This window comes from Lissotriton helveticus, chromosome 2_2 (assembly GCF_964261635.1).
Source record: "Lissotriton helveticus chromosome 2_2, aLisHel1.1, whole genome shotgun sequence".
Classification (NCBI taxonomy): domain Eukaryota; kingdom Metazoa; phylum Chordata; class Amphibia; order Caudata; family Salamandridae; genus Lissotriton; species Lissotriton helveticus.
In genome coordinates, this window is record NC_136060.1 from 167,935,893 (window position 1) to 167,949,073 (window position 13,181).

General features: G+C 42.3%; 1 protein-coding gene across 6 annotated transcripts in view; it reads left to right on the forward strand.

Annotated features, from left to right (window-relative positions):
- ATP8A1 (ATPase phospholipid transporting 8A1) overlaps window positions 1–13,181 on the forward strand; it is a 1,103,292-nt gene that overhangs the window by 608,265 nt on the left and 481,846 nt on the right. For all 6 annotated transcript variants that reach the window (XM_078678248.1, XM_078678246.1, XM_078678250.1 and 3 more), the window contains one exon: window positions 4,819–4,883. In XM_078678248.1, the coding sequence (XP_078534374.1) occupies window positions 4,819–4,883 (65 nt within the window). The remainder of the gene's footprint in view (window positions 1–4,818; window positions 4,884–13,181) is intronic.

Sequence of the window (13,181 nt, forward strand, 5' to 3'; positions counted from 1 at the left end):
ATATTTACCAACTTATGTCAAATGTCAAATGTCAAAAGCTTTTATATAGCGCAACAAATCACCAAAAAGGTCTCAGGGCGCTTGGCAGAGAAACGGCAATTAACCATTGCAGGGAGCAAAAAGTGGGTGAGAAGGAGATTACTTAGGAAAGAGTCAAGTTTTTAGGCTCCTGCGGAACGCTAGATGGTTAGAGAGAGACAGCAAATGGGAAGGCATTTTATTCCATAGCTGCGGTGCCAGATAGGAGAAAGCCCTGCATCCATTTCTGGAGGTACGCGCCTTAGGTTGAACAAGAAGGGACTTCGAGCTTGAACGTAAGGTTCTTGACGGTTTATACCACGCTAATTTCTTTGCCAGGTAAGTGGGGCCAGTACCATAAAGGAGTTTGTGGGTGAGACTTAGGATCTTAAACTGACATCTTTGCCGCACTGGAAGCCAGTGCAGTTTTTTTAGGCTAGGTACAGAGGCAGACCTCGGTGGCAGTCCCAATACCAGCCGGGCTGCGGCATTTTGTAATATTTGGAGTTTGGTAAGCACACTTTCATTGATTGACACAAACATGGCATTTCCATAATCTAGACGGCTGATAATAAGCCCCTGAACCAGAGGTTTTCTTGCCTCTAGAGGAAGCCATTTAAAGATTTTACGCAGTTGTTTAAGTATGCCATAGCATATGCCTGATATTTGGTTAATATGTGCTTTCATCGAAAGAGTGCTGTCTAGCATAATGCCCAAGTCACGTACCACTTCTTTTGGCTCTGGGCAGGGTCCAAGTTCGTGAGGCCACCACTCCTGGGACCAAATAGTTTTGGCTGAGCCAAATAGCAAGATTTCGGTTTTGCTATAATTGAGCTGGAGCTTATTATCACTCATCCATCTGCTAATGTGAACCATGCACTGCTTGAACCCGATACATGTGTCCGGACACTGAGAATTGCAGGTGATTAATACCTGCGTATCATCAGCATAGGATACTGTGGAGAAGCCATAGGATTTTATGATATTGGCCAATGGGGTCACATATAGATTGAACAGTAGGGGGCTCAAAATCGACCCCTGAGGTACCCCCACAGTGAGAGGCCTATTCCCAGACACATGGGTGTCCATTTTGAGATAGGTATAGCGGCCGGTGAGATAGTCTTCGAACCAGGCTAAGGCATTGCCCCTGACACCAATCTCCCACAGTCGATGTTTCAGAATGCTGTGGGAGATGGTGTCAAAGGCCGCCGATAGATCCAAAAGGATCAAAATGGCTGACTCCCCTCTATCCAGGGAGAGCCTAATGTTGTCCACTATCTCAATGACTGCGGTCTCCGTACCATGAGCGGCACGAAACCCTGACTGTGAAGGATCAAACAAAGCATGTGTCTCAATATAGGTGGTAAGTCGCTTATTCACCAGATGTTCCAGTACTTTCCCAAAGAATGGTAAAAGGGATATAGGCCTATAATTGGATAGGGTGGAGGGGTCACTGTTGGGTTTTTTGAGTATAGGCTTGACCTGGGCACTTTCAAAGGAGTGGTTGTAGATGTTCGTCAACGTGCCAGCCAAAAGCGGGAATATCCCACTACATCTGAGAGGAGGTAATAAATCGGTGGGGGAACCTGATTTAATTTTTTTTAAGGCTTCTAACACTTCGTCCGAAGTGGTAGGCTCAAATTCAATTAGAGACGGAGGGTAAGTAATGTCAGTGAAAGCCATGTTCTCTTTAGATACTGTGTCTGACATGGGCATATCCTGATTAGCTGCTGGGAAGGAGGAGTAGATTGACTTGATTTTGTTAGACTTATTCGCCACAGGAGAAAATGCTAAATGCCCAAACTTTTCATAGAGGGTCTGGGATCCAAACTCATTGGTCAATGCCCTTTTGATTGACTGGTTAAAAAGTTTTCTTTGATCCCATTAATTTCGACAGTACTAATCAAGCTCAAAGCATTGGATGCCTTAATGGTTCTAATGTAAAAAGAACAATTGATGGACAGTATAGAGAACAATGTCATACATTCACCCCAAGACAGCTAGCCAGGGTGATGAGGTGTGATGCCCTGAGACCGGTCCCAGGAGGTTTGTTTCCGGTCTAGGGAGTTCCTGGCTTGGCAATTCGGGCTGGACTCTTGGGTCTAAACTGGGGTGGCATGGTGAGCAAAATAACGATGGATTTAACCCAGATTTATTTTCTGGCGTGAATGTTTGATTTGTTCTGCATTCCATCCATCATCTATGAGTCTTTTGCTTTCTTGCACTAAGTGCGCCGGGTATGCCCAGACGTGGGTCCCGGGCTCACTGTGCCACTGGATTCAAGCTAGCCTGGCTGATATGGGCTGATGCCCTGAAACCAGTCCTAGGATACTTGTTTCCAGTCCAAGGAGGACCTGGCTTGGCAGTTCAGGCTGGACTGTTCCCATGAGGCACAGGGCCAAGACTGATTTGCATATGGCTGGGTCTAAACTGAGGTGGCATGGTGAGCAAAATAACAATGGATTTAACCCAGACCTCTTAACTGGGGTGAATGTTTGATTTGTTCTGCATTCCGTCCATCATCAGTGTGTCTTTTGCTTAATGATTCTAATAGCACCAGAGTGGCCCAGACAGTGGTGATATCCAGAGCTACTTCACCTCTGCATCAAACCCCACAAGAGGTTGCAGTGCTAACGCAACCTCCTGTCGAGGATGCAAGGGAAGATCTTTCTCCCCGAAGTACACTCCTTGAATTTGGGGGTATGGCTCCTGAAATCATTTAATACAGACACTTACATCTTCCGCCTGATTGTATGGCCATTCTCTGGTAAGCTAAATGCCTAAGCACAAGAGCATCTTACACTTTTAAGTGGAAAAGATTTGTCACTTGGTGTCTTCAAAATACCAAATATCCAATTAAATGGCAGGAAGATGTAATTTTATCTTATCTGCTTCATTTGGTGCAACAAAAATTACAATTCAACTCGGTAAAAGTAAATGTAGCTGGCATAACAGCATACAGAACAAGACCCAAACAAAGATGCTACTTTACTGCACCAGTTGTTAAAGACTTCTTAGAACGATTGAAAAATACGTTTCTCCATATTAGACAGACTGCTCCTCCTTGGGAGTTGAATCTAGTTTTATCCAAATTAATGGCTCCTCCTTTTGAGCCCAAACATAGACCCCAATGCAGCACCTCACCTGGAAGGTAGCCTTTTTGTTATCTATTACGTTAGCAAGAAGAGTTAGCGAATTGCAATCTCTGTCTTCTGTAGAACCATTTACCGTTTTTCACAGTAGTATTAAGAACACTTCCTTCATTTTGCCAAAGGTTGCGTCAGATTTTCACATCAAATTATCAATTTCACTTCCAGTATTTTTCAATAACTCTTCTTCACCAGCAGAAAGGACTCTTCACTCCTTACATGTTTGAACAGTTCTTTAGTTCTGTTCAGCCAGAATTAAAGAAATCTGCAAAACAATCCTGTTTATAAATTATGGGCCTTTGAACTGGTATGGCTTCATCTAAGCAAACTATAACTAGATGGACAGTTTTCTGTATTACTCTCTGTTACAAATTGGCTAACAAGACCGTGCCAGGTAAACCAAGAGCTCATTCTACACATGGTAAAGCCGACTCATGTGCCTAGATAAAAAATGCCCCAATTACGGACATTTTAAAGCTGCTACATCTAAATTTGTTAATATTTTTGCTAAGCATTATTGTTTAGATGAGCACTTAAACGCCGATTCTGTGCTAGGTTATGCAATTTTAATTTTTTTCCTTTATAGCTGTATTTGACAACCACGAGTTAGGGATTTTTTTTCTACTATATTCTATTTCTATGACTATCAGTGAGGATCCTATGATGTAGAATAAAAAGTTACTTGTATTCCTAGTTCTGCATTGTAAGTATCCTTACTGAAGTCATAAACAGCCCTTACTCCTCCCCAGTTGTCAATACCTTTGCTATATTTTTTCTTTTAATACATTACCGCCATTCAAAAAGAACTGAGGCTGTGAGGCAAACTGACAGTACAGTGCAGGCGGGGAAGGGATGCTGCTGGCTTCTTAAAGTAACAGTGTATTTTCCTCGCAGTCCTGAATGATTAATTGTATTCTCAATATGATTAAATGGTAATTATTTCGTTAAAAAAGGAAAAGAGTTGGAGCTACCTTTGCTGGATACTTGGTGTAGAGACATGGACCTCTATATGTTAACGGAGAGGACAGTCTACATAAATCGTAAGTGCCCGCAGAAATGGACCAAAATATGGGCAGCATGGAATACATACCGGGGAAATATCTGTGATCCGATACTAGACTCTGATGGGGACAGTTCGGAAGAGGAACCCGGGGTGGAGTAGAGCGACGGTTTTGAGCAGCTTGCCCGGGGTTATGCTAGTTGATATCCTATTGCATGAGGGGTCGAAAGTTGATAAAGGTCAATGGTCATGTATCCTAATTGTACCATTAACTTGTGAGCATACTGTGATTTGTGCCGATGTTTTGAATGAAAATAATAAAAACAGTTTTATAATAATAAAAAAAAAAAGGAAAAGAGTAATGTGAAAGCACCAGTTCATGATAACACGGTGTAAGAAAAGAGATAATCTCTTACCTGTTTCTTTATTGAGGAGAAAGGGTAAAAACGTTTTTATACTATTCCTCCATAACGTGGCTCTGGCATCACATATGTTTCAAAATGTAACCGGGAAAGCCTTGATTTTGTAAAGCAAGTGCAAACTAGTCCAAAATAAATTGCAAACTAACTCTGTTACTACTACATCAGCTTGTGAAAATAATCAAATCTACCTACCTATCTGTAATGGTGTTTCTTTGTTGTCTTTTTCTAGGACACTCTTGTAAACTCCTGACAAAGAACATGGGACTCATAGTGATTAACGAAGGAACTCTTGATGTAAGTACAAATTAAAACCTATATTTAATTGCAATTTAAGGTCAACACATGTTATCTTCATGTGTTTTATGTGTCATTGATATTATATAAAGCACTGTCATATTATTTTGCTATGTTTACTGCATTCAAAGCCACATTTTGTCATTCTCGTTTCTAGATTTAGATTTCTTTACAAGAATACTGAACATTAAAATAGTAATCCCATGTAAAGTGTTGCTTTAACTACCCATAAGTTCTCTACTGCATTGAGTGATGACATTAGTAGTGTATACATCTGCCTTTTGATCTGGTAAGTTTATTCCAGGAGGTTGGCAGACATGCTAAATACTGCCAGCAGTGCTCTGATACTAGCCAGGTTCTGACAAACTCCATGTAACTCCTGCTTACAAATCTTTATGTTGCCCCCATTAGAAGTTTAAAGGGAAGCGGATCTGGAGGAAGTCTATCATGAATCTGAAATGACTACCTAGGAAATTGGGTTTTTGATTGAGTGAGGTCAAAACCCTTCTCAAACACCACCCACAATCTTCTCAGGGTGAACCACAAAAATCACTAAATTAACCTGTGAATAACAGTCTGGTAGCTTCACACAAAAATAGTTGGGCTTAACTTAAAGGCACTTTGTTACTTATTTATGCATCACAAAAACAACAATAAAGTGAAAACATAACATGAGATATCCCACACCAATTTAGAAAAATAGAGTCATATTTAATAAATTAAAATGAGACTAAAATGACAAAAAGCCAAGCAATAGAACTGGAGATATGCAGTGTTAAAGGTTTAAAACTAGCACCAAGAACCAGAAAGCGCTAAGTGTAGTTACCTATTCGCGCCTGACCAGGACATAGTCACAAGTTCAGGCTGACTGCAATGGAATGTGGGCCAGATACAGGGTTCGGGTTAGTCCCACTGAAAAGTTACTGAACTAAAGTCCTCAAGATAGAGTTCAAAACTTCAGTTTTTCACTGCAGGAGCTCAACTGTTGTCAGCCAAGGGTCCAGGACCTGTTTGGGATCAGGAACTCACTCCTGCTGAGGCCAGCAGTGTTTAGGAAGGTCCGGTTGCAGGACCAGACAAGTCCAGTCACGGCCACAGGCCAGCTGGGAAGTTGCAGGGACGCCTCTAGAGTTTGTTGTGTCGCTGTAGCTTAGAACAGGTGGTCAGCCAATTGACCCTTGGAGTTACTCAGTTTAGCCTGAGATAAAAGAATCAGGCCCAGTCTTCTTTCCCAGAGAGCAGGGCAGGCCTCAAGCAGCACAGTAGACCTCTAGGGAACTAGTCAGGCCTCAAACCCTCTGGTAGCAGCAATACAGCCCTCTGAAGAGCAGCAGGTGAGTCATCTGGGAGCACGGCAATCCTTCTTATGTAATGACCCCAGGACCAGGAGAATACTGAGAAGTTGGTCTTAGAGTGCAATATTTATACCTGGTGCCAGTATTTGAAGTGGGAGAACCTTCTAGGCTCTGCCCCATCTGATTCTGGAAATGTCATTCCTTCCTTTGAAATGTGAGCGAGGCATGGAATAGCTTTGTTTCAGTGTATTGGAGGAATACATAAAGTCAACTTCCAACTAGTCACAGTCATGTGACACAGGATACAGGCTGTAGGCACCAAGTGGTTAGGACAAGAAAATGTCAACTTTTTAAAAAGTTGTTACACCCAATAGGGGGCGGCCCTCCTAACCCAGAACCTGGGGCCGTTCAATAATATGAAAACCGAATGGTTTCAGAAGAAATAATCCCTCAGATATGTCAAAACACAAAAACAAACAAAAAAGACAGGTGCCCACAGTGGTAGTTTTCAAAACAGTGAAAGAGATTATTCGGTATTATTTTTCACAAAGAGAACACAATACAATGTACAAGCTGACAGTTTGAGCTCAACATGTTACACTAAAGCAACATATAAGGTGCGTCGGGGGCACCTTTGGCAAATTGGGATAAAGCATTGATTGCGTCTGGTTCCGGTTTTTTTATGTGGACAACTTTATTGAATTTTATACCCTTTGCCATTGTGATTGTATTTTGTTTACACCTTATATTGTCTGTATGTGTTGGTTTAGTGTAACATGATCATGATCCACTGGTCCTTCTACTGTGGACTTTTTCCACCTTTTCCACCTCCATCTGGGCCTCTGTATTCTTCCTGTGGGTGTAGTACACCCAAAAACTAGAGCTTTACAGGTAACTTGAGCGGCCGCGCCACCCAGCTCTTCTAATATTGGTGGTAGCTCATTTCCCAGAATGCAGTCAATAGGCATTTGGGGACTAACTATGACCCTCGCCAGGGGCCACTTCCCTACCCCATTCTTGGGGTACCAGAGCTATAGGGCAGACAAAGTATTGCCCCAGGGCCTGACCCACCCTACACATCTGTCCAGTATACTGATCTGGGGAAACAAACCTTTCCACCGCTATAGACTGGCTGGCGCCGGTATCCCCCAGAGCAGTGACACAGAACCCATTCACTGTGATCTGATGGAAGTGACAACTCCCACCCTCTGGTATCACAAGCCTAGCCTCTGAGTCTATTTCCCAAGCAATAGAGATGAGGGCATATTCTACCGCCTGCTCCTAAGTAGTACTTCCCCTGTAAGGCCACATTGTCCACCCATGTAGGGTTCCCACCAGTGAGTGGTTTCTTGGGACTGACAGAGTCTCCCTGCTTGTGTCCCATCTGGAAACACTCAACGCAGTGGGGTTGTAAATTGGATACCCTGGGCCACTGCCCACCAGAACCCTCCTGCCCTCCTCATTTTCAGAAGGTGCATGGGAATCCTTTCCCCTCACTTTACCCTGGGACTTGTTTACCTCACCCTGGACCTCTCCTTCACTCTGCTGAAAGGAACATGACCCACCCTCCTTGGGGTCACCCCTAGGTACCTTCTGGGAGTCTCTGATACTGACCCAGAGGTGCACATCCTGGACAAGCTCCCTAAATGAACTTCAAGAGGTGAGCCGGAAATTCAGTTTTTTCAAAATATTGCTTGACTGACACTGGTCCCCTTACAAACTTCATAAGGTCGAAATCCCTCACCGGCATGCTGGGGGGATGAAATGCAAAAGGGGGACTTGATGCATTGTTTGTCATATTGTCCTTCCCTTTTTATATATTGGAACAAGGTATGGTCCACTGGGGTGTATATATAAATGGCATCAAACCGACATATTCTTCAGCACTCACACTACTGCATGATACACTAGAACAGTGTTTCTCAAACTGTGGTTCACAAATCACTGGTGGGGCAGGAATCTTCAAGCAATAAATAAAGCTGCCTTTTAATTCTATATTAATCTTGTCACGTGTTGCACTTCAAACACATACGACAGTAGTCAAATGTCAGGCTGTCTTCTGACAAATTCCTGCCTTTTTTAACATGGGGATTGGTGTTTACAAACTCCTCTCACTTTGCAGTCAGAGAAGGAAAACTGAATTTAATTTTGTGACAATCTTGCTGGGGTACAGGGAGCGTGAAATGAAAGGCTGTAGGATATAAATGTAACACAAAAATATGTAAATAACTGTAAATGGACTGTACACATTCAGCAGCTAGGAAAACAAAAAGTACGCATATTTCTTTGTAAATCTTGAAGTGTGATGGAAACAAAGATCTTAGTAGGCTCAAAATATGCAAGACACTTTACTTTGTGGTGCACACATGATAAATATTCCCCAAAATCTGTTTTCCACACATTCAGTTTGTGTGCAATATAGTTTTTATCACAGTAAAACTATAGGTCTGTGCAAATTTAGTGGCCATTTAAGTGGAATATATCTGCCTGTAAATGACAATGCGCTCCCACACGATGCTGTAGTTACATTAAAAAAATCATCCACCTCATGTCCATTAAAGCTAAGTGGGCCGTGAAAGTTTGCTGTTCTAAAATTTGGGTTGTGGTGCCAAAAAGGTTATGAAGCACTTCACTAGACACTTATAAGACCAACCCCGTGGGATTGGAAGTTGGGTGTTGCTATGGCTGTGGAGTCACCAAAATGTCTATCCTGTGCATGTCTAGGCAGAGGGTTTCTCTCACACATGAAAACTATTTGAATGACCTTTCAGTATGGCATCATACAAGATTGCAAGATTTTTTTATTAGATTTGGTTTAGACTTCACCTGAGGTCAACAAATACATAGTTAAAAGTGATAAAACAATTATATAATTTGAACATGATAACAATTTTAAAAAACTTATAAAAAATGCATACAGATTATAGCAAGCAAATTCATGCGATGGTGATTTACAAAACTCAATTAAACTTTGTGCAGAGCAGAGATTGTGTCTAATCCATATAGGCTTTATATACCGGCGCCGGGCCACTACCAAAATCAGATTTGAGCAAACTAGCATTACATGTACAAAGTCTTGCACTCCTCCTTTGCATAAATCACAAATTCCTGTGTAGCTTTCTGATTTATCCCATTTAAAAGTGTGGGTCTATAAGGGAAGAACCCCCAACTTCATTAAATTATGGCGCATCTGACGATGTGCTCTAAAGAAAAACGTATATATAGTTGCAGAATTTTGTATTCTAGACTATCTAGGAGGTGTGCAAAGTGTTTTAGCTATGAACAATGATCTACATCCAGTTTGTAGCTCATTCTTGGAGACAGTTTCTTTAAAAAAAGCTTCAAGTGTGCAGGAGTCCAAGCTTTCAAAAGTGCTATCGTGCAACTGGACTGGATTAGTGCAATATGAAGATTTTTATTAAAAGTATGGTGTGAGGACTCGTCTCTAAAAGTCTCTCTTAAAATGTACCTTAAAGACCCTAGGTCTGCATGTAAGAGGTTATAGGCCCAGCGAAGTATATTTGTGATAGCTTTTGCGTAAGCACTGACTATGGATAACTCCAAGCAAATTGCTTGGACAGGGACTGACTGGTTAACTCTGAACAGTTTATGTAATAAAATCCCTTCTCTTACATTTAATGGTTGCCATGCCTTGATCAGGATATATTCTAAGGCGTATGTTAAAATTGATGGATTTTTGAACGATGGACCTCGAGCAGGGGTGAAAAGTATCTATTCCCTGACGAAGAGTAAACTTTCTGTTGTGCACCGATGTGAGCATCAGCCTTCATACCGATGCGCTTAAGATGGGAGGAATTTTGTAAGGTCTGAGTAAAAATTCTCCCCAAATAAGCGTATTCCTGGTGATCTCCAGGGGCTTGTCGTCTAATGTCCAGTTAAAAGTGGAGACATTGCTTTCTCCCTCTAAAGGGAATGACTTTTGTTTTGGAAATGTTTGGAATGAGGACATTTTCTTTAGCATAATGATCTAAAGCATTTAAGTTTCTTTTTAGGCCTGTGGGAGTGAGGTCCATGATTACTACGTCATCGGGGTACATTAAAATATGTATGTCATTTGAAGCTATTTTTGGCGAAGAATTATAAATTATTGGAAAACACTCTGGGAGGTCACTTATATAAAGGGAAAATAAAATGGGGGCTAGAACACACCCTTGCTTTCATCCATTCCTCATAGGGATTAACCAAGTCAATCCCTTTTCTTCTCCCAATTGGACTTTACACCATGTTGCAGAGTGTAATGATATAATTATGGTGAGTAGGTTGTTAGGTATTCCAAGCTTCACTAACTTAGTCCAAAGGGTTGGCCTATGTACCTAATCAAAAGCAGTGGCAAAATCGACGAAAACACAATATGCAATCTACTGCTTTGATACTACGTATTTAGCTATTACTATTTGCAGGGCTGCAATGTTGTCCGTTACAGAGTGCTTTGGACTGTAGGATATAAATGTAAATAACTGTAAATGGACTGTACACATTCAGCAGTTAGGAAAGCAAAAGTAAAGCATAATTTTTGTAAATCTTGAAGTGTTACAGAAACAAAGATCTTAGTACGCTCAAAATATGCAAGACACTTTACTTGGTGATGCACAAATGATAAATATTCACCGAAACTTGATTTCCACACATTCAGTTTGTGTGCAATATAGTTTTATCACATTAAAACCATATGTTTGTGCAAATTTAGTGGCCATTTAATCGGAATATGGCTGCCTGTAGTAGGCTCAAAATATGCAAGACACTTTAGTTGGTAATGCACAAATGATAAATATTCACCGAAACCTGATTTCCACACATTCAGTTTGTGTGCAATATAGTTTTATCACAGTAAAACTATATTTCTGTGCAAATTTAGTGGCCATTTAAATGGAATATGGCTGCCTGTAAATGACAACGCGCTCCCACACGATGCTGTAGTTACATTTAAAAAATCACACACCTTGTGTCCATTGAAGCTAAGTGGGCAGTGGAAGTTTGCTGTTCTACAAATGGGGTTGTGGTGGCAAAAAGTTTATGAAGCACTGCACTAGATACTGATAAGACCAACCCCGTGGGATTGGAAGTTGGGTGTTGCTATGGCTGTGGAGTCACCAAAATGTCTATCCTGTGCATGTGGAGGCAGAGAGTTACTCTCACACATGAAAACTAATTGAGTGACCGTTCAGAGTGGCATCATATAAGCAGGTTGTGCATAGGTTGAACTATCCATATCAGATTTTTCAGGCAATCTGGAGCCCCTCTCTGCAGCGTAGGGATCTGAATGATGGTAGGGTATGAATGACTGCAAAGTTTAGGGCCTCGCCGCAAATTACGTATAACAAACATAATCATTTACACTGGTACATGACGAAGACAGGGATCTTTGCCAATATGATTGAGCAGTTTGGGTGACAGGTCTATCGGGATAGTGAACATTGTTAACTGGGGGGATTGATGCCTCCCCTCTCAATATATTTTGTACATTGTCTATACGGACGGGTAGTATTTATTTTGGTTCCTTGCACTCTCACTTTAAGAGGTATGGGAGGTTAGTAAAAAAGCAACATCTGACATAACCATTATAAAGGAACAGGAGGTTTTGTTGCTTATTGCTGATAGCTTCTACTAATGTAAATGGTGAGGCTGATAGTGACTTCGTGATGGGTTACTACTTGGTCATACTCTTTGTAGGATATGAAGTCTTCCTCCTATCCTTCCTATAGTATTATGGGCCAGATGTGTAAAACCATTTAGCAGTTGCAAACCCTGCAATTTGCTAAATCATAAAGGTGTTTACCGCCAGTGGCTTTTTTAAGTGTACTAAACCTATTTTACTATTCTGTACCAGGCTACCAAATCTCATAATGTGTGTAGAAAGGCATTACAAATTGCTATTTGGTAGTGGATTTATTAGCCCGTCCATTATAAATAGTGATTCAGTATGGTATGTATCAATGTTTTGAGACCGAAATCCGATCACAAAAATGGTTAGCAAAATTATTTTCCATTCTTAAAAAGTCAGGGCACTATTTGCAACTACTTTTTGAAAATGAAAAATTCATACATCCCTTATGCATTTCATGTATGGTAGAGGTGCCCTGGGTTCGTCTTAATATATTTGTGGGTCTGCATAAGAAAGGCCCTTGTTGTGATTTATATAGTGAACAGTATTGGAGTCCATGTACATTAGATGTTTTGATTGAACTTTCACATAGTCATAGGTCTCCTGAAGCGGGCTTGTCATCAGACAGTACAGAGTGGAGGGATACAATCAATCAATCAGGGAATTTTTAAAGCGCACTGCTAACCCGTTAGGGTCTCAAGGTGCTGGGGGGGCGGGGGGGAGAGGGGCTGCAGCTAGTGGTCAAAGAGCCAGGTCTTGAGCAGTCTTCTGAATGCCGGGAGGTCTGCGGTCTGTTGTACGAGGAGGGGGCGGGCGTTCCAGGGCTTGGCGGCGTGGTGGGAGAAGGATCTGCCCCCGGCGGTGGTTCTGTGGATGCGCGGGACGGCAGCCAGGGACAGGTCGGCGGAGCGGAGTTTCCTGTTGGTACATAGAAGGAGAGTCTGTCGTTGAGGTAGGCTGGGCCGGTGTTGTGGAGTGCCTTGTGTGCGTGGATCATGAGTTCGAATGTGATTCTTTTGTCGATGGGGAGCCAGTGCAGTTCTCTCAGGTGCGGGGTGATGTGGTCCCGGCGTGGGACGTTGAGGATCAGGCGTGCGGAGGCGTTCTGGATTCTTTGGAGTCTGTTGATGAGTTTGGACGGGGCTCCGGCATAGAGGGCGTTTCCGTAGTCGAGTCGGCTGCTGACGAGGGCGTGGGTGACGGTTTTCCGAGTGTCCGTCGGGATCCATCTGTAGATCTTGCGGAGCATGCGGAGGGTGTGGAAGCAGGAGGAGGAGACTGCGTTGACTTGGTTGGTCATGCTGAGCTTGGAGTCGAGGATGATCCCTAGGTTGCGTGCGTGGTTGGGTGGTGCTGGGGGGGTTCCCAGTGATGCTGGCC